The sequence below is a fragment of the Salvia hispanica genome, chromosome 6 (genome assembly GCF_029641045.1).
Source record: "Salvia hispanica isolate PSC_SH4W2 chromosome 6, Shi_PSC_v1, whole genome shotgun sequence".
Classification (NCBI taxonomy): Eukaryota; Viridiplantae; Streptophyta; class Magnoliopsida; order Lamiales; family Lamiaceae; genus Salvia; species Salvia hispanica.
Genome location: NC_142697.1, coordinates 33,724,460 through 33,746,435, shown reverse-complemented (window position 1 = coordinate 33,746,435; position 21,976 = coordinate 33,724,460). Strand labels below are relative to the sequence as shown.

Below are 21,976 nucleotides of genomic sequence, written 5' to 3'. Positions count from 1 at the left end.
AATTGAAAGAAAATTTATACATAAAATTTAAGTTTTAAGGATTTATTGAGATTTTTAAGAATCGTCATTGCTTTCCAAATTTACACTAAAATAAATCATATAAATCTGCCACATGACACAATCTAGCAGGTGGATCATCTTAATCTAATTAATATAAGAATTAGTTTTGGACTTTGGTATCTTGCATTCCTTATATAAATATATACATGTGACATCCGCCATCTAATCATCAAAACAAAGTACGAAATCATATTGTATTACTAGTAAACTTTGAACTTGTAAACACACAATCAGATGATAAATAATAGGCTAATTACACGGAGTAAACGAGAATAGTGCTTACGTATGATAAGTATTATACATAATCAAGATCTGCTTTGCTTCTTCTTGGCTGCTTGTACTATAGCCCTGAACTTCTGTAATGCAGCTGCTGCTTGCATCATGTTGATCCTTTGCTCGGGCGAAAAGGCCAAACATTTCATTGTCAAATCAAATATAGACGACACACATTGCTCGTTTGCAGGGAAATGCCGATCGGATCTTGATAGCAAACCGGGAGCCACAACTTCACTTATTCCATCTTCTTGTAATGCTTTGCCTACCCACTCCTTTATGCCCATTTCTCCTCTAAACATATCATCTGTTGGCTTCTTACTTGTAAAAATCTCCAACAGCAGTATCCCGAAACTATATACATCCCCGTGAGTAGATACTTTTCCTTCTGATCCATACTCTATTTGTAACATTGCACATGTTTGTCAATAGCCACAAGAAGAAAAGAAACTTATAGACAGGGGTGCTTTATAATGTTAACTTTACTTAAATTGCAAACTTGCTTGCTCATCGCCGCAGTGTATTAAAAATGTCGATGCGATCACATTAAAATGTCAACACTGAATATCAAGTCAATACAGTGTATTAAAATATCAACTAAGTTTATGTTGATATTTCAATTTTATCGTGTTGACATTTTTAATACACTGAATTGATAATTAAGTTACCAGAGTTAGTAAAAGATCACACCTCATCATAGTCATTAGAATATAAGATGTTCTAGAGTAATTTAGATTACCTGGTGCTGCATAACCGATAGTTGCCATAGTTATAGTGTGAATCACAGCTTCCCGATCCTCAGAAAGTTTCGAAATGCCAAAATCACCGACATGCGCAGTCATATCTTCATCAAGCAACACATTGTTCGGCTTTATATCACAATGCACAACTGTAAATGTGTGATTGTGATGAAGATACTCCAAGGCCAACGCGACATCTATGGCTATGTTCAACCTCTTCACCAAATCCAAAACATACACATCAGAATGCATCCATTTCTCCAGACTCTCATTAGGCATGTAAGCAAGAATCAAGGCCTTGAACTGCTCGTTGCTACAACAACCAAGTATCTTGATCAAGTTCCTGTGGCGAATACTGACAAGTATCCGACTCTCTGTGTCGAAGCTCTTGAGCGCTCCTTCCAGTTCCAAGTTGAACACTTTCACTGCTGCAGTTGTGTCATCCGAGAGCTCTGCTTTGAATACCGAACCAAAGCTACCTTTTCCGAGTAGGTTCATCTCACTAAACGAACTCGTCCCCTGTATGAGTTCCCTCTCTGAGACGATCTTCCACGAAGCTCCCACTGACCAAAATCAAAGCTCCAACGAAGTGAGGCACAACATATTTCATTATCATTGCAGTTGTTTCCAATCTTGACCTTCCACTCCCACAAGGTGGCACTTGGAATCTTCTGGCGCCGCATAGATTAGGGTTTTGAGTAAAAGAGTCAGCAGATAGTTGGCAAAGCAACCCCCTTCCGGAATCTTCCCTTGCAAATTGTTGCGCGAAACATTAAAATATTGGAGTTTGAGCTTTTCTAGGGAGGCGGGTATCGAACCGGAGAGATTATTACATGATAGACTCAGATTCGTCAAGCCTTTAACCTTCTCCAGAGAATCGGGGATGGATCCATTCAACATATTATTCGACAAAAATAGGACCTGAAGAGATTGACAACTACCAATTGTGTTTGGAATGTTTCCTATAAACTTGTTAGAAGACAAGTCAAGATAGTTCAGAGTAGTCAAACTTGTGAATTGATCAGGAATTTGACCACTCAAACTGTTTGAAGACAGGTTGAGATTTATGAGCTTTGGAAGATTTAAGAAGTTGAAAGGGAGTGTGGAATTTAGCTTGTTTGATGCAAAAGAAACCTTTTGAAGGGATTTAATATCTCCCAAACATTCAGGTATTGAACCTATAAGCATATTACTATCCAAATATAACTCTAATAAAGAAGTGTTTTGGCAAAGACTATGAGTGATATATCCTTGTAGCTGGTTATCATAAAGGTGCAACTTTCCAAGCTGATTTAGCTTTCCCACTGTTGTTGGGATGAATCCTGTGAGTTGATTCTTGGATAAATCCAAAACCTCCAAACTTGCTAAATTTCCAATTTCAAGAGGAATAATACCTCTGATGCTGCAGTTAGACGCTGAAAAGGTGACAAGAGAAGCAGATAAGTTCCCAATCGAAGCGGGAAGGATACCATTCATCATCGGATTGTTGGTAATTTCCAAGTGCAGCAAATTTTGGCAGTTTGTTAACGAAGAGAGAAATTCCAATTCTTGATTTGGAGAGTCTGCACCAGTCAGATTATTTTCCCAAAGGCGAAGCACTTGCAGCTGTCTTAGATTACGAAAGTCGGGAATGGGACCAGTGAATGAGTTTCTGTTCAATTCTATAACAGTAAGCTGAGAAGCATTGGTGATAGAGGCCGGAATTTCGCCTGTGAGTCTGTTAAAGAATAAATAAAGTTCTTCGAGATTGGCAAGTGAGATCCCCATGACTGAAGGAAGACTACCAGAAAACTGGTTTTGTTGAAGAGAGAGTATCACCAAATTTGATAAGTTGAAGGTGGAAGAGGGGATGGGACCAGACAACAAATCGTTGAAAGATGTTGTTAAGAACTCGATTTTTGCTAGATTACCAAGCTCTTCAGGCAACTCACCTACAGTATGTAATTATTCAAATATGATTAATTAGTCTTCAAAGTCACCACTTTAGGTGACATATTTTCCTTTTTTAGATGTTTCATTCTAAATGACTCATTTCTAAAATTGAAATATCACTCTCTACTTTTTCCCTATGTTTTACTTTATTCTGTCTTTATTCTGTCACATAATTAAAAAGAAACACTACATAAAATCTTGTATCAAAAAATAAATACTCTACTTAGAGTGGGACGAAGGAGTATTAACAAATACTCCCTCCGTCCACGAATAAGAGAGAGAATAGTGTAGATAAGACTCTTGTCTACATTATTCTCTCTTTTACTTTATCATTTCTTCACTTTAACTATTTATTATCATTTTTACAAAACAAGTGCGAAAAAGCAAACGGGACTCTTATTCGTGGACGGAGGGAGTAACAATTTATTATGAAATATTTGATGTAATAAACTAGCAATATACGACAAGTATAGAAATTTATAAACATACCGGTCAGCTTATTCAAAGCAAGATCAAGATCTACTAGTGAAGATATGTTCCCGATTTGGCGTGGTATTCGACCTAAATAATAAAATTGACAATGTTATTTATAAAATTTTATAAAAACGCTAATACTATATGAAACAAGTGGAATTAAATATGGATTTTTGTATTCAACATAATCAAGAAAAATGTTAAGAGATATGTAGTCGAATATATACTACCACTTTTAGTAGTTGCCATGACAAAAGATTCTTTCATATGTTAGCACTTGGCACTGCTAAAAGGCACGATAGATTATGCTTTCATGGAATGGTTAAATGATATAGAATTTTGTTATGAATATTAGACTAATCGTGATAGGGTTTGCGGCCCATACTCAAACCCGAATTCGTTTAAACATATCCATAGCCACTGTAGCCTAATGGAGCGTACTCACAAACTAGGCATCAGGCACACAATATCATCACAAAACAAACATAGGCATGGCATAACAGTTAAACCACCCTTATCTCTCCACTTTCATAAATTTGCAACATAAAAGAGTTTAGGAATAAAGCCCACCTCGACTGCTTAGATTTCAAGTATGTTCTTTCCTTTGTTATCCTGCTTCGCAACCGAGGTTTCACCTTTTAATCACATAGGCATATATCACAAATCAGATTCAACACAAACTCCTAACTCATGCATGTCTCAACGCTTTTCCCTTTTCCCATCGATTTATCTTAACGTCATCAATCAAGGCCATGTTCATCACATAAGTTCCATTTGCATCTCAACTCTACATCTAACATCAACATATGTCACACAAGAGTATTTTGCCAACATACACACAACACACACACACAACACGCACGCACACTCGCCACACCCACACGCACACACGCCACACACATGCATACATATTTCCATATCCCCTTTATCCCACTTTCACCCAACAAGATGCATGAGGGTTCAAGAATACCGATTAATCGGTTAGAAAGAAGAGGAATCGAGTAGAAAGAAGAAGATTAATATGAGAATACCTTTTTGAGAATAACGAACGGTAGAAACGAAGTAAAGACTTGGTTCTTCAAAAATCTTGAGGCTCAAACTCTAATTCTTCTCAAAGGATGAAGGATTATTGGAGTAAGGTAGAAGAAAATTGAGAGAGAAGGAAAAGAGGGAGGGGGTGAAAATTGTGATAGCTAGGGTTAGGGGTTTCTCTTATTTATAGTGCTCAATAAGATCTTTAGGTAAATAATATAGAATATTTGGTAAGATTTTATTCTCTATAATTAATTAAAAACAAATATTGTGGAGTAGGGAGGAAGAAAAAGATCTAGGGTTCAAGCATGGGGATTTTCAAAATATATGGCTTTTAATTAGCCAAGATTTTGTTTTGTGTATTTTACGGAGTAGAATAAAATATCATGGAGCAAAATAAATATAAAAATCCTCCCCATTGGGAAAAGAAATAGGCGTGTATATTTGCTCCTTTAAATAAGGAATGGATCTTTAATATTAACTAAAATAAGATATGGCAAGATCTCCTTGAGGTATGGAAAGATTTGGTAGAATATTTAAATTCTAGGTATGGAAGGAAATCAATAAGGGATCAATTAAAAATAAAATAATTCTTCCTTCCCAAATATAGGTGATTTTTGAAAATCACCTTAAAACAATAGGGTTCGATTTTTGCTTATTAGGAAATAGAGAATAATTGGGTTTTGGATTTAATTTGGATAAATATCTCAAGAATTAAATTAAATCCGGAAAAATGAGATTTTCTCCACTAAGGCTATGATTTTCAAAAATTCCAAGGAAAAGGTTATGGATAGTATCCTAAAAATCTCACTCACCCTTAAACAATTAAATCATCACATAATTTCACCTTTAATTCAAATATTCGCATGCCACGTCATATAATCAACAAGTTTGACTTTTCAAACTTCCAACGCAAAACCCTAAACTCGACTCGGTCATAATTTCGTTCCTCAATTAATTCGCGTCTCCCACGTCATCAATAAAAAATTTTTACGGCTTTAAAATTAGGGTTCGAAAAAGTGGGGTGTTACAATAATACTATAATTGATAGTGACACAAATTAAAATGGACTTTTTGACATTGCAATATGAGACTTTAACAAAATTTAGATATAAATTACAATTTCTTCCATTGTGACAAAGTTTGAAATTAAATTATAATTTCTTCTAGGGTTAAATAAATACTCCCTCCGTTCCATAGTAGTGGAGGCATTTCTTTTCGGCACGGAGATTAAAAAAAAGTTGTGTTAGGTGAGTTAAATAAATGAAGATAAAGTAGGAAATGAAAAAGGTAGAGAGATGTAGAGAGAATAAAGTAAGAGAGAGTAAAGTAGGTGGGAAGAAATGTGTTGACTTTTACCAAAAAAGGAAATGACTCTACTACTATGGAACGTACCAAAATGGCAAAATGACTCTACTACTATGGAACGGAGGGAGTATATAATTGAAATTAAAATTGAATTATAACCGAACGGTTTCGGTTCGGTTCTCGGTTAACCGAATAACCTAAAACCGTGTACCCAAGTTTATTACAAAATTGGAAATGTGAGTATTGAGTATTACATTTCAACACTTGGACAACAAAATATATACTCCCTCTATTTCGTACAAATAATCCATATTCATTTATGGAAGTTTTTTCTCTTCTCTTTTACTTTACTCCCTCCGTTCAGATAGTTTGTCTCATTTATCCCTTTCGGTCCGCCTCACATAGTTTGTCTCATTTATCCATTTCGGTCCGCTCCACATAGTTTGTCTCATTTCACTTTTTACCATTTTTTGTAGTGGACCTCATATTCCACTAAGTCATTCTTACTCACATTTTATTATAAAACTATATAAAAGTAGGACTTACATTCCATTAATTTTTTTAGTACTAACCAATCTATAAATCCACTAACTTTTTCAACTCACTTCTCATTACATTTCTTAACACCCGTGCCCGATCAAAGTGAGACAAACTATCTGAGACGGAGGGAGTATTTTTTAGCACTAACCAATAAATCCAATTAAAATCAATGATCCTAGGAGCATTTGTTTTGAATGATAGAATAAATTGATAGTAGAAAATAACATTTGAGTACTTAAAGACAAGATTAATATACACTAAAAGATAGGATGAAATTACATACAACATTTTTGTTTACATGTGAAGAGCTATGCCACAGTAGGCCATATCTCCTCAATTATTCCAACAATACAGTACAATTACCTAAACAACATTCCTAGTAAAACCGAAGCCCGTATTTACGTGTCCCATTGCTTAGAAAGATCCCAAAATGCCTCTCATATTCCGGGCCGGGCTTCATATCCTCATCAAACATCCCAAATATGTACGCCTCAATCGGAATCCCGGGCCTCATCGGCGTCCCCTTCTTCACCACCCGCATCAAATTATTATTATAAATCCGCGCATTCTCAACACTGCTGAAATCCCCATCTCCATCACCATCACTCACCGGTCTCCCTCCGCCCCGAGACGAGTGCCCCGTCTCCGACACCGTCAGCCCCGGCCCCCCTACCCCGGACATCACAGATGGCCCATTCCCAAGCATCCTCTCCATCGCCGCGTAAATCGCGTCGAGCATCGCGTAAAAAAGGTTGTCGTAATAAACTCCGCCAAGCACAACGCCGCAGCCACGCTGCAGAAGCGCAAATCCGCGGCTGATGTTTTCCATATCGTTTAAGTAAGCGAAGTAAGGATACACGTTGACAAGCAGAGGGGCATTTTCGTCCCTCAGAAATTCGATGATTGGCTTGACATACCACGTGACGTTCGAGTAAAACTCCCCCTCTTTCGGGGGAGATGATTTTTGGAGAAGGTCGGGTTTTATGGAAGTGGAAACGGCGATCCGGTTACCGAGGCCGGCCCCGCATACGGCTCGGCGGATGTTCTGCATCGCGGGGAGGACGAAGCGGGAGTACGCGGACGAGGAGGGGTTTACCTCGTTTCCGACGGCGATGGAGCGGAATTTGACGGCGGGGTAGGCGGAGATGTTGGCGGCGACCCAGGCGTCTGCGTGGCCCTGGGATTCGGCGAGATGTGGGAGGTCGGATTCCGGGATTCCGACCATGAGGTCGATGTCGGCGCCGCCGAGGGCGAGGAGAGTGGGCGGGTGAGGGTCGTAGAGACGCATTTTTTTGATGTTGTGCTTCTTGTATAGAGCTACTACTTCTGTTGGGCATGGTAGATTTGCGCCGAGGCGGCCGTAGCAAACGCCCACCTTGGCATCTGCAATTAAGTTGAGTCATTTCATCATTTGATTAAAAAAAATAATACTACCTCCGTCCTCTAAATTTTAACATACTTTGACCGAGCACGGATTTTAAGAAATGTAATGGAAAGTTGGTGGGAGGTGGGTCCTACTTTTAAAGTATTAGTTTTATAATAAAATGTGAGTAGGAATGAGTTAGTAGAATATGAGGTCCATTACCAAAAATGATAAAAGTGAAGTGTGTCAAATTTTTAGGGACGGATCGAAATGGTAAACTGAGTCAAAATTTGGGGAACGGAGGTAGTACATCTGATCGCTCTTACTCTTTTGTATTTAAAATAAAATAATAAAATATTTAATCACTCTTTCTCTCTTGTATCTACTCTTTTGTATCTGCTATTGTATTCACTCTCTTATTTTGTTTTCTTTATTTAACTAACTTGATACAATATTTTTTATCTCTATGCCAAAGAAAAAATATATCAACTTAGTTGGAATGGAAGGAGTATTAATTACTACAAATGATATGAAACTTAATTATAAAAATAATATCAAATTGAATTACATTTTTAATTTCAAATCAATAATAAGAAGAATAAATCTTATCTTTGGTTTTTGTGAAATATGAAACAAAATAATGTTACTATTTATGTGGATAGAACGTGATCAGCAGTGCTCATGGAAGGTGAGATGGAAGAAGTCTGTATATGTTTGATAGTAATTGAAATTTCGACAAAATTTGATGGAAGAAATGAACCTGTGGAGTTGAGAGATAGCAGTATGAGCAACCCCAGCATGAGAATAGGTGACATGAAGTTTTGTTGTGAAGTAGCCATGAAAAGTGTGTACTAAAAGCTGGGTTTTATAGAGGTTTGGAAATCTCATAATGTAAAAAAAAAAAATTAGAGTTACTAAGGACTCCCTCTGTTCCATTGTTCCATAGCAGTGAAGTCGTTTTGCCATTTTGGTATGTTCCATTGTAGTGAAGTTATTTTCCTTTTAGAATATTCAACACATTTCTTCCCACTTGCTTTACTCTTTCTTATTTTATGCTCTCTTCGTCTCTCTTCCTTTTTCATTTCTACTTTATTCCTCTTTTACTTAACTCACCTAACACAAATTTTTCTTAAACGCATGCTAAAAAAAATGTATCCATTATTATGGAACGGAGGAAGTACTAACTAGCCTTTGATCTTTATATGCCAAATTGTCACTAAGAAACAAATATAAAAACCCATTATTCGAAGGAAATATTCAACGGTTGAAAATTAACATGACTCGTGTACATATTATACTCCCTCCGTCAATAGAAAACAAGTTATTTAGGATTGACAAGAGTTTTAATACATTAGTTGGTAAAGTTAGAGAGAATGAGAAAAAATAATTGAAATAATACAATGGATATATGGTTAGGATCATAAATGATATTCAATTGTTACAGACTCAATGTCCCACATAGGTTATGAGATCAACGGGTTTGAGGTATATAGACTACATGAGCTCTTTCTCTTAACAGACTAGTTTTTTTGAATAAGTTTTTTTGTTTGGTTTGTAACGAGAAGCATAAGAATAATTCTTGATGCTTTTATATCTCTTTTTGCGGGGTGTACATTTTGACACCTATTCCTTGGGCAGCATTATGCATCTGTATTTTGGGTGTATTTTGGATGTTAAGTGGAGAGAGTAAAGTTAGAAAGAGCAAATAAAGTGGAAATGTGTGGTATTACCATACATAATTATGTTGATACTATGCATAAGTAAATATTTGTGTCTCTCGCATGCATTAACTTTTCCACATAAATTATATTTTAAATCCTAAATATTAATATTCAAACAATATTATCATCCTATGTTAGATTCATACACTATCACAAAACAAGTGAAAAATATCTAATAAATAGGTCAATGCATGTGTCTTTTTCATAATATATACACCACTCTAGTGAATGTTGATAGAATCTATTTATAGAGTAGTAAGGGAATCTCAATCTAAGTTGAAGACTTTCAATCTATGGTGGAGAATTCTTATGTTACCTTGAAGATTGTGAAGCTTTACGCATTGATCATTTTCGTAGATTCTAGGCAAACATCCCACCTCATCAACAAGTTATCCCCAAAGGGTAATAATACTCCCTCCGTCCCTTAAATTTTATCTTATTTTTCTATTTATGTCCATCCCAAACTTGTCACATTTCACTTTTTTATTATTTTTGGTAGTGGCCCCACCCCATATTTCACTACTTATTCCAACAAGTAGGACTCACTCTCCACTAATCTTTTCAATTCACTTTCCGTTACATTTCTTAAAATTCGTGTTCGATCAAAGTATGACAAAATTTAAGGGACTGGGAGCAATAAATTCTATTTCGTTATTTTTTAAATTGATCAAAATAACACACGATGTAATGATGATGTGCAACTATATACAATATGGCACTCTTCAAATGTAGGGTTTGTTTGAATTGGAGTTTATCTTTTATTTAGATAAGTACACAATCATTTTGTAGCATGTTTTTCTTGGTTTTCCATTTCTATTTGTGGTATTTGAATTGATGGTATATTATCTATAGCATTTAATAACACATGTTTTGTTTGTTATATAAAGCCAATTATAGTAGGAAATTTCAAAACTATCCTTTGACTTTTCCTATATTTCCTAGACTGATGGCTATATTAATCATGCCAGAAAATTTAAAATTGAAATAGTGTTTCAAGTATTATTACTAGAACTCAATTTTTGATGATGATAAAACAACCATTTTCAGCCTTAATTTGACCGGCAGAAAATTTAACCAACGAGCCAAACACTAGATTAGGCTATAAAATGCACCGAATGCATATTCGATTATCTGAATGCATATTCGATCTTAGCTTTTAAAGGTTCTAACCACCAGCAACATTTTTCAATCGAGTCATTCTTTGAAACTGTTGGTGTGCGATGTATAGAGAAGCCTGGAAGTAGCAGATTTGGGCCGGCAAGCATACTCAATTGCGCCTTGCAGATATCCCAAGCAATTGGGCCTCATAAATCACAACTTTAGATAAATCTATCAATATATAGAGTGACAGATAAATCTATCAATATATAGAGTGACAGTTTTTTAAACCGCCACATGTCACTATTTTAGGCGGGAAAATGAAGTTCTATGTATTTTTGTTTTTATTACTTGGCTTCTTTCACGTGCGTTTGTTACTGTTTTTACACGAAATCTGAAAGCAATTTATGGTTCCAATGTTGTTATTTTGTTTTTTTTCCCTTTTTTATCTATACTTTTATTGGTATGTGCACTTAAACCTATTCTATTACAAATATAGAGATATCAGATAAACTTATATATTCATTTTTGAAAAGGGATTGAGATACATATTTACTCCAGATTCCAATGCAATAAATACCTGAACAAACATAAAAACAAAATATTAGTCTGCATACATTTAGAACCTGAACAATAGGACGAAGAAATCTCATTTTTTGAACCAAGCATCTTTGCAAAACTCTAAAGAAGAATTTATTTTGATGGATTTCGACCCAGAGAAATATGAAGAATTCGTTTATACTTTAATAATTGACAGAATCTTGATTCAATTTAAAATTTAAAAAAATACTGAGAGAGATTCACATTTTCTACCAATGCAATTAATACCTGTGATATGAATAGTTAGATAATAAAATCACATATTTATAACATAAAAAATAGGGGGGGGGGGGGTGGTGGTGGCAGGTTATTAAATGGAGAACAAAAGACTACAAAAGTCATTCATGCAAATCAATAGCAATTACTTTATCAGATTCCAATGCAAGGTCTCATTGAACAAAGTTAAAAAAACGTGTTAGGTTCTATATTTAAAATCTAGATTATAAGTTTAAAAGTCTGTAATGATAAACTTTAGTATTCTATGAATAGTATTCTAGATCATGAAATGATAAGCAGTTATAGAAGTTAATGTGCACCCATTAGGGCTAAGTTCCTAACCTATTTGTGAACATAATTTATATTCATAGATTAAATAGAAAGAATGTGAAGAATTGTAGTAAGCATATGATTAATATTTTTGTATTAATCATAGATGATAGAATGTGTAGCATTCATAGTATTAAAGTAAAAACAATTAAAAAGCAAGAATTAGATACCTCTTTTTAAAAACTAAGTTCAGAATCAGTAGGAGTAGGCTTTGTTGCCTCTCATACTTGCCATCTCATCTTTTTCTTTTTTCTCTGTAATAATAATACTCTGTTTATTAAGATGTATACTAAGATTTACTTCAGCTAATAAACTATTTCATTTATACTTTACTAACCGTAATATTATGTTTCCAGGTGGTTGTAATAAATTCTATATATTAAATGTAATCGGTTTCCAACTGACAGACTATACTAAACTCTATTTATTCTAAGATTTACTAAACCTTTTATATAATACATATTTAATATTTTACTAATCATAATAATATATTTCATGAACGATAATTAATTTCTGATTCTTTTTTATTGTGTTATTTGGAAGGTCCTTTCTATGATTATGTTTTTATGGGGAACATGCATACTTTTGGAGTACACAACAGGCCCACCTTTTATTATGTAAGCCCACGTTTTTTCCTCTATAAAACCTACTGATTATCCTTCCAAAATTACTATCAACTGAAACAAGCAAATGAAATATTAGGTAGTTCAGCCTTTTTACCTCCACATTTCTTTCTTCCCAAATTTGTTCTCTTTTCATCTGCTTCGAATAAATCTTCTTCATTTCATGATTTTTAGTGGCTTCCTTTCAAATCTGCAATATTCAAAAAGTAGCATTGTTGAATAATTATTTATTACATTGCCAACATTCATATGAACTGAATCGTGCAACTGTTTATTGATCTTAGCTTCAGACTCTTTACCTTATTGTTTTATGCGTTTTGAAACACACTCTTGATCCTCTGTAGTGGATGTTTTTCGTTCTATGTTTGTTAAATTTTCTTCTCAAACCTGCAAGATACAAGAAAAGTTAGCAGCCTTAACATATCAATCTTTTGTTTTTGTTTTCTCCATGTTTCAGCTAAGTGATTCTTTCCTTTTCTGTTCTTGCTTTTTGATGTTAAATTTCAGTTTCGAATACTCATTTATTATTCTTCTAAAATCATTTACAACTGAATATTGATCTTGGCTTAGCTTCTTTACCTTATTATTCCTGAGACTCTTGATCCCACTTTAATGGATGTTCTTCATCCCATATAAAAACAGAAATTTTGGTCCTCAAACCTGCAAGATACAATAATAGTTAACTGCATAGTTAACATATCCATCTTTTTTTTTGTTTTCTCTATGTATCAGGCTTGCATGAAACCAGATATTGTGCAACACTTCAGTACTTTTCATATCCTTGCCATTGGAGGAGTAAGAATTCATTAGAACTCACTTTTTGCATGAATGCATATCACATGTCATTTTTGCCCAGTTTGTTCCTGCAGTTAAAATGTGAAATTATTTGTTACTTTCTGTATTTAGCTGCAAGTCGATTCAATATGAATTTGAATTTTCAGTTCCTGTAAATATTCACTGACCTCATATTTTAGTTTATATGCAATCTTTGTTCTTTTTATGTTCATTAAGATGATTCCCTGCAATAAAAATTCAAGTAGCATTCAGTATATTAACATTGAAAGCAATAACTTAGTCAATAGTTCTATGAAAGTTGTTTTATCCTTTTTTTGGCAGCAATGTTACTTGCTGATTCATATCATCACCTGCACAAAACATTAATTGCTTCAAATACTGCATATGCATTAAACAATTGAGTGATTTTGAATATTTTTTTTGGCAGAAAGCACCAACTGAAGTAATGGCACCTTTCATTACCATGATCGTATGGTAAGTTTACTAATTTCAGCACATTCTAAAACTGATTTTATAAACAAAAAATCAGTATTATAGTAAACTATCTAAATGAAACAGGGTCCTTTAAAAGATCAGTTTAATATAAAAAAGATGTATTCATTCTTGGAAGTTTTTTTTTTTTTTTTTTTTGTTTACAGGGCACCAGGTTCCAAGCATCATCTCCAAAGAATTCATGCTAGAAAGTTGGTTTTCTACTTTGGGAAGGAGTGATTTTCTTCATTAGGATTTTTGTGAGGGCAAACAATCTCAGAAATAAGACTACCAGTTACCAATATAGGATTACCATGGTTGCTAAAACAGGAAGTTTTAAAGTGACTGACTGTATATTCCAATTTTGCATGTTTCATGTAAGACCCTTTAGGAAAACTTTTCAAAGCTACGGAAGAATCATTCTTTGGGACTGAGAGGCTACCAATCTATTAGGAAAGTGTTTCTGATGTTGTTTCAGTAAATTAGGTATATATCTTAAGACATTTTATATTTGATTCTAAGTTGTAAATTTTTGTATTTTTTTGGTTGCAAATTCGTGCAACTGATTTTAGCAAGTAACAATGAGGAGAAGCTATTGAGACACTAAATATGAGGCTTATAACATCTGTATATCACATTCACCAACTGAAAATCTCATCTTGAATGCATAGTGAATTAGCTTTTAACATTCATATTGAGACCAAACTGATCAAAAAGTTTTATATATCAGTAAAGCAGGCTCATATATTGCAAGCATGCATCAACCTATTTTAAAATATACAAATCATGCAAAGTAAATTATTTGACTTCAGAATTAGCTTATGTTTTCTACAAAGACCCATATTGAACCAAAATGATCAAATTATCACAAATATTAGCAAAGTATGCAATTCAAGAAATTTTTGAATTACCTTTAATGCATAGCTTCAGTTTTAGTTTTTTTGTACTCAGAAAAATCAGATTGTTGTTTATTAGTATTGAAGTATTGCATATATATTAAATTACTATTCTAATGTTGAGTAATTACTAAATTACCTTGAACGCAAAACACCAAATTTAGTCTTTTTGTACTACCTAAATGTCTTTCTCTTCCTATGCAGAATAAGAGAGTAAACTTTATGAGTTAATTAAAATAAACATGTTGCAGATACAAATTAAAATATTTTATAGGTTATTACCTTTAAGACTGAAATGTAAGTAGTATTTAAAAACTTAATGGTACTAAAAACTTAGAACGACACGTTCAGTGACATTCAGTTTGTATAAAATAATAGTACATGAAAGATGTTGGAGTATAAGTAAATTTCGAGGATTGGAGAAAAAATAAATTTGTTTGGATTTTACCTTAAATCAAAACCGTCTTCGATCTAACCGAATAACTTCTGAACGCCTTGAATTGGGGCTGGGGTTTGCGATTCTATACTGTCGTCGGTTAAATTGAATAGCTTCTGTTAGACGTGGATAAGCCTGTATCGGCAAGAGTTTGCGCAGGCAGCGTGGATAAGACTATGCTGGCTAGGTTTTGTGCCGGCGACGTCGGCGCTTTGGTTGTCGCCGCTAAAAATCGGCGGAGTAGGGTAGAAGCTTTAGAGTTTGAGGTGAGACGACGCTGTTTTGGCAAGGAGACATCGCGATTCAGTCCGTTGTGGTCAGATGTCGCAGTTTACGTCTATTGATGGCGGCGATTCAGTCGCCGGAGCTGAAGATCGCGGAGTCTTCGAATTTCTAGGGTTTGTGTGTGTCGGCGCTGCTGAGGAGAGAAGAAATGGTGAAAAACTGTATTTATATGTTGTAATAATCAAGCTTAGAAATTCCTAAGTACGATTAATTTAATTAGCTGTAATCTCTCATTAATTTAATCTGCTGCAAAGTGTAATTGTTTTAATTATTCAGTAATTGGATTAGAGTTGTGGGCCATTTTGTGTATATGACGTTTGGGCCATGAGTATTGTTTCTTTGGGCTATTGCTCTTATATAGTATTTTTTGGGACAGATACTTTTTTGGATTGTTTGGATATTCTAATTCTAATATAATTAGAATTAATTCAAAGATTAATTATTTTATTATTGTAAAATATATTTCTATTTTTGTTTTATTTTACATAAATTTAAATTTGAATTATATTTTATTTATTTTGGTCGTACTAATAATTATTTATCTTTTTGTAGTCGATGTGGGTGGATCAATTGGAAGTCCTATTATTTATGGCGAACATAATTCATATATTTGAATCAGAATAAATTTGTTTCGTCAATTTTAAATAATTATTGATTTGTGATTTTATTATAGTTAATTTACTTTTATTCATCTAATAATAAATTTTTTGGGGTAGTTGATATCAGTGGATCCGTTGATATTCCCATTGTATATATAATTAATTTACACATTCGTTTGTGTTTTCTATATTAATTTCTAAATTATTTAGTTATATACTCTTTCTTAATTTTAAATTGACATGGAGGATTTTTAATCACTCTTTCTTTTAAATATCAATATTTTATAAATGCATTTAGAAATGCCACATTTTCATGAAAGACGTTTATCTTCAACTGATATTCATATGTTGGAATATAAGTTTCTTAACTAAATTTTTATTAATACTCCCTCCGTCCCAGAAAAGATGTCACACTTGTGGCGGCACAAATTGTTTGACAGAAGCATTATATATTTTTGAGTTAATAACGTTTTAGAACTAAGTATGAATAACTAAGTGTTGCTTTTGTTTAAAAATCGTTTGGGCCTTTATTTTCGGCTATTGTAATGTATCTGAGATTGGGCTTGGCATTTTATTTTTTTTGGACTTTTCTTTATAATTGAATTGGATTGTGAGTTAAATTTAATAAAAAATCATCGGCCCCTTTGTCAATTTATGTCTTAATTTAGAAAATTTTGGATTTTTGTAATGAAATTGTGCTTTTATGTTGTAATTGTTTTGTAAATGTGTTAATTCTCTCTAATTTTCTAAAATTTTTAAATAATTATTGATTTGTGATTTTATTATAGTTAATTTACTTTTATTCATCTAATAATAAATTTTTTGGGGTAGTTGATATCAGTGGATCCGTTGATATTCCCATTGTATATATAATTAATTTACACATTCGTTTGTGTTTTCTATATTAATTTCTAAATTATTTAGTTATATACTCTTATATGATTAATAAGATGTTACTATTCTTTACTACTCTCTTTGTCCTTCTATAAGCTAGACGTTTTTTTTCGGGCTTCGACTGTTGTTTTGCGAAAATAATAATAAATATTTAAATTGAAAGTGGATCGGAAGTAAAGTAAGAGAGAGAATAATACAGGAGAGAGTCATATTTACATTATTCTCTTACTTACATTACTTTCTCTTCACTCTAACTATTTTTCATTATTTTCGCAAAACAACGGCCGAAAAAAACGCCTCACTTATAGTGAGACACATAGAGTACATTTGTTTCATTTAGAGCATCCTTAACTCCGTCCCGGATTTGGGCCGCAAGTCCCTCCACGTCATCATTCCCTCAAATTAGGGGTTCCAGGCCACAACTCCATTAATCCCGTAGGCCACAACTCAGACCACAACTATTCATTTGCACTATTCACAACTACAACATATTTTAATCGTAAAATAGAATTTGAACAATTAAAACCGGGAAAATTCATTGTTCAGTCAAAAAATAGAAAATTAAAAATCCGAGGAAAAAATTTTACAAATCCTAAAAAAAAATTATTAAGACCTAGAAAATAAAAATTACATCCTAGAAAAAATATTAAAATAATTTAGAGGATAGAAATGGAGAAATTGGTGGAAGAATGTTGAAGAAATGGATATAATAAAATGGCAAAAAAATAAAAAATAAAAATAAAAATAAAAATTTTGGGAGTTTGCGGCCTGTCCCGATGCATATAACCCTGAGCCGGGCCGGACCACGGGAGCGGCCCAGGGACGGAACTGTGGCCCCGGGACCATCCCGGGCCGTGACTCTCCCCCCTCCAACGCTGAAATCGGGCCGGGACTCGCAAGTTGCGGCCCGGCCCAGCAACGTTAATGATGCTCTTAACATCCACATAATTGCACTTTATTTCTAATTTTTAAAGTTGAAGAATGATTTTAATTGGTTCATCAAAGGATTTTACTTTTAACACGTGAATTTAATTACTTTATAATACTATTCTAAATTCTTTAATCCTTAGTCGCACACCTCCTCTTTGTCATTTAATTTATTTTATTTTATTTCACTCATATAAAAAATTTAAACGGTATATAATCGTTTTGGTTTATATGAAATATTTCAAAAGAGTAGGTTGAGAGAAGTACATTTCTCTTTTTATTATTGTTTATAATTTTCTGAATACTTATTAAAATATTTATTTTAATTAGCACTATAAACATAATTATATTATCGTTATCCCTTTTTATATTTTAATATACTTACCTTAGAATTTATCTTCATTATTTGAAAATCTTATGGCCCGTGCATAGCACGGGTGGTAAAACTAGTAAGTCATAATATTTCAGTATAATATTACTGTGTCACTATCAATTAATAATTATATTAATATCACTATCTAAGAAATGCTGTTGACTAGTTCTTATCCACATCCATGGAAAGCTATTAAATCTGTAATTAGTTTAAGCTAGATTTAAAATGAAAAAACTTTCAACATTTTCATCAGCAATAATTGATGTTTGAAATTTTTTATTTAGAAAATACTTTTGCTCCATCGATTATGAACATATGCATAATTTACATCTTTTTAAATCAATAAAACAGTTTACTTTGCTTCGTTGGCTTCTTAGAGCTAACATTCACATTCCATTTCCCATAAGTACTTGTTGAATATTGCTATGTATATTTATTCAACTTGTCTATCAATATGGGAGGATTTACACGCCTAAAATAGGTAGAGAATACATACATATAGTAAGGTTTATCAGGAAAAGGATTAATTATAATCAATTTGATTATCGTAATCAATTACTTGATCTTGACATATCTTCTAGATTATCCTAAATTCGAAATCAATTACTTGAATTTATTTTATAATTGATCTCTTAATCAATTATAAAATAAATTCATCAGATGCCCAAATTTATATTAATGATCAATTATTGCTAAAAGTTAAAATAAAACAGAATTCAAAGATTGACCAATTATTTTATGTTAAATGGAAGTGTATTGACGTAGTAGCAATTAGTCGGAGTCGGAGAATATTACGCAACTCTAGATAGATAAGTCAGAACACTTCATCATCAAATTAATGTCGCTTTCAATTAATTCGAATATGATATTAATATGTCGCTAAAGTGAAAAAGACTACATTTTCATCAGCAATGACTGTGGTTGAATCTTGAATATGCGCATAATTTACATCTTTTTAAACAATAGTCAGTATACTACTATACTTTGTTTCGTTGTCTTATTTAGGGCATTCACATTCCAGTGTAGGAATATACATATATATTTAATCAGTAATATTATTAAAATTAAAAGGGTTCACATTTATTATTTTTTCTTAATTATTTATTTTTCCAAATAAATGTTAATAAAAAACTATATTAATAAAAACCATATTTTTATTCCAAAAAATTACATCATTTAAATTAAAATATTTGATTTAAATATAATAACATTGTTTACACTAATAAAAACAAAATCAATTTCTAAAAAATAGAAAAAAATGAGTTTTTATCATGGGTTTTAAGAAATGTAAAGAAAAGTTGTTGGAAAAGTTAGTGGAATGTCAGACCCCTTTTCTTTGTACTCACTCCGTCCGCCATTAGGAGTCCCGGCCACTTTTGCTCACTCGTTTTATAAAAATGATATAATAAATAGTTAAAGTGGAGAAATGATAAATTAAGAGAGAGAACAATGTTGATAAAAGTCTTTTTAATATTATTCTCTTTTTTATTGTACTATTGCATAAATTATAGAAGTATTACTTCATATCAAACTCCTAATTCACAAATATTAAAATTATTCTATTATTCTCTTTTTTACTTTACTATTGCACATGAATTACATAAGTATTATTTCATATCAAACTCTCCTAATTCACAAATATTAAAAATATTCCATCAATCAACTCTTTATTATAGTTCTTGCAATTTTACACACGTGCTACACTACAAAGGCTTCATATAGGCCTTTATTGTCGTCAACCATTACAAGTTACAACCATCATTTTTTAGCTAATTAAAATTCATTGGGTATTTGGGATCCCCATTGGCATTAAAAAGCCCGAAATTCCTCTCCATTTCTGAACCGGGCTTATCACTCTCATCAAACATCGCAAAAATGTAAGTCTCAATCGGCTTTCCCGGCCTCAACGGCGTCCCGTTCTTCACAACCCTCACCAAATTATTATTATAAATCCTCGCATTCTCCACGCTCGACGTCGCATCCCCCGACCCGGCTGTCGGCACGCCCGACTCCCCCCCTCCCACCTCAGGCGGCGGCTTCTTCGGCCCCCCCTGGTCCGCAGAAGCCGCACCCGACACCCTCGCAGCGCTCTTCTCCAGCGCCGCGTTGACGACGTCCACGAGCGCGTAGTAGAGATTGTCGTAGTAAACCCCGTCCGCAGTGATGCCGCTGTTCGGCTGCAGAAAGGCGTAGTTGAAAGAGATCTGCGCCTTGTTGTTCAAGTAGGCCAAGAAGGGGTATATGCTGGCGAAGATAGGCGCGCCCGTGTCGGAGAGGAACGCGACGATCGGGTCGAGAAACGGCCTCACCTCAGGTCGAAAATCGCCCTTGCTTGGCTGGAAATTTGTGGCGGGGTCCACGACCTCGGTCTCGATGGCTGTGGTGACTTTGATCGCGCCGAGGCCGGCGGCATCGAGGGCGGCGCGGATGTTGCGCATGGCGTTGAGGAGGAAGGGGACGTATTGGGAGGTTTCGGGTCGGATCGGGCTGACCTCGTTGCCGACGACGACGGTGCGGAAGCGGACGTTTCCGTAGTTGCGGATGTTGTCTTGGACCCAGCGGTCGGCGTTGGATTGGGCGGCGGCGATCTCCTGGAGCTGCATGTTTAGGATTCCTACGGTGAGCTCGATGTCCGAGCCGCGGAGGGCTTCGAGGGCGGGTTGGTATGTGTCGTAAATTCGCATTCTTTTGATGTTGTACTGCTTGAATAGCTCCACGACTCGGGACGGAGGGGGTAGGCCGGCGCCGTTCCGTCCGTAGCATACTCCGATTTGTGCCGCTGCATCAATTATCGAAAATAGTAAAAGGTTTTTAATAACGTTTCGGGGTCATAGATACCTTGTTGTGCTTCCTTTGCAGTAGGGTTAATGTAGTTTTACAATCCTAATATTTTATTCATTAAAATATTTTAATGAATAAAATATTGAGGCTGAGGCTGTAAGTGCACAACACCCCTACTGTGGAGGGAAGCACAGTAGGAGATCCTAAGCATAGCTGGGAAAATAAATTTGATGTGGAAAAATTATTGGTAACAACATTTTGAGAATTTGAAAATAAAAATAGAAAAAATTACAGAATTAAAAAAAGAAATACTAGTATATGTAAAAATATTTGTGAATGAACATTTGACAAACTTAGTCATAAGGTGGTCCACCTCTGACTCAATTTGGTAAGACAGTTTTTTTTTTTTCAAACAATAAGGTCACCGCAACTACGCTACCATAATGTGGGAAAATACAACACCGTACATAAAAGTAAACTATAATTTGAATTCAATACTCCCTCCGTCCCACAATAATTATAACTCTTATTATGGGTACGAGTTTTAAGAAATGTAAAAAAAAGTTAATTAGAAAAGTTAGTGGAATATGAGACTCATTTGTTTATATAGGAATGTGGGACCTACTTACCATTTATGGTAAAAAAGAAATGTGACAATTATTGTGGGACAAATCAAAATTGAAAAGAGTGACAATTATTGTGGGAGATAGAGTATCTTTTATTACCATAGTCCTATAGTGCTATCTTTTAGTTGTAACACTTTGAGTTTCATGTTAAAAGTTGTGTACCAACTATAAAATCAACAAAAGCTCTTAATTTTAAGGAATGCATCGCACTATACATAGTCATGAACTTATGATGGATAGAAAAGATATTAATACTAGTATTACTTTTTAATGTGATAGGTTAGGCCAATGCATACAATTGATTTAGATGTTAAAATAAGATTGAGCAATGGTAGATATTTTTTTATGTCTCAACTATGAGTGAAAGTGAGCATTTGAACATTAATTAAAGATAAATTTAACTGATATTGAAAAGAGAACAAAAAAAGACTAACCAGTTAAATCCAGAGATGTGAACGAGAAAATAAGTATGACCATTGCAGATAGGAAGAAGTGATTCATTGTGATTGCCATTGCACAGAAAGGAAAGAGCAATTGAACAAGTGTTGGTGAATCTTGTTATCGGTTACCTTCCTTTATATAG

At 34.0% G+C, this 21,976-nt stretch overlaps 2 protein-coding genes, 1 long non-coding RNA gene and 1 pseudogene across 4 annotated transcripts; all 4 read right to left on the bottom strand.

Annotated features, from left to right (window-relative positions):
• Nucleotides 1-365: 365 nt before the first annotated feature.
• LOC148923647 (uncharacterized) lies at nucleotides 366-3,728 on the bottom strand (annotated as a pseudogene).
• Nucleotides 3,729-6,585: 2,857 nt separating this feature from the next.
• LOC148923646 (glucan endo-1,3-beta-glucosidase, acidic-like) lies at nucleotides 6,586-8,585 on the bottom strand. The gene is made up of 2 exons (XM_089060708.1): nucleotides 8,483-8,585; nucleotides 6,586-7,742 (listed from the first exon to the last, which is right to left on the bottom strand). The coding sequence occupies exons 1-2, from the start codon at nucleotides 8,559-8,561 to the stop codon at nucleotides 6,736-6,738; spliced, it is 1,086 nt and encodes a 361-aa protein (XP_088916834.1). The 5' UTR covers nucleotides 8,562-8,585; the 3' UTR covers nucleotides 6,586-6,735.
• Nucleotides 8,586-11,043: 2,458 nt separating this feature from the next.
• LOC125207130 (uncharacterized) lies at nucleotides 11,044-15,342 on the bottom strand. 2 transcript variants are annotated; one of them, XR_007173927.2, is made up of 8 exons: nucleotides 14,921-15,342; nucleotides 13,273-13,329; nucleotides 13,128-13,173; nucleotides 12,890-12,970; nucleotides 12,610-12,697; nucleotides 12,408-12,500; nucleotides 11,858-11,941; nucleotides 11,044-11,121 (listed from the first exon to the last, which is right to left on the bottom strand). It is a non-coding gene; the product is annotated as an uncharacterized LOC125207130 (long non-coding RNA). The 2 variants fall into 2 exon arrangements; XR_007173926.2 differs by lacking the exon at nucleotides 11,858-11,941 and having other exon boundaries at nucleotides 14,921-15,341.
• Nucleotides 15,343-19,634: 4,292 nt separating this feature from the next.
• Nucleotides 19,635-21,976, bottom strand: LOC148923645 (glucan endo-1,3-beta-glucosidase, acidic-like). The gene is made up of 2 exons (XM_089060350.1): nucleotides 21,828-21,976; nucleotides 19,635-20,765 (listed from the first exon to the last, which is right to left on the bottom strand). The coding sequence occupies exons 1-2, from the start codon at nucleotides 21,904-21,906 to the stop codon at nucleotides 19,756-19,758; spliced, it is 1,089 nt and encodes a 362-aa protein (XP_088916476.1). The 5' UTR covers nucleotides 21,907-21,976; the 3' UTR covers nucleotides 19,635-19,755.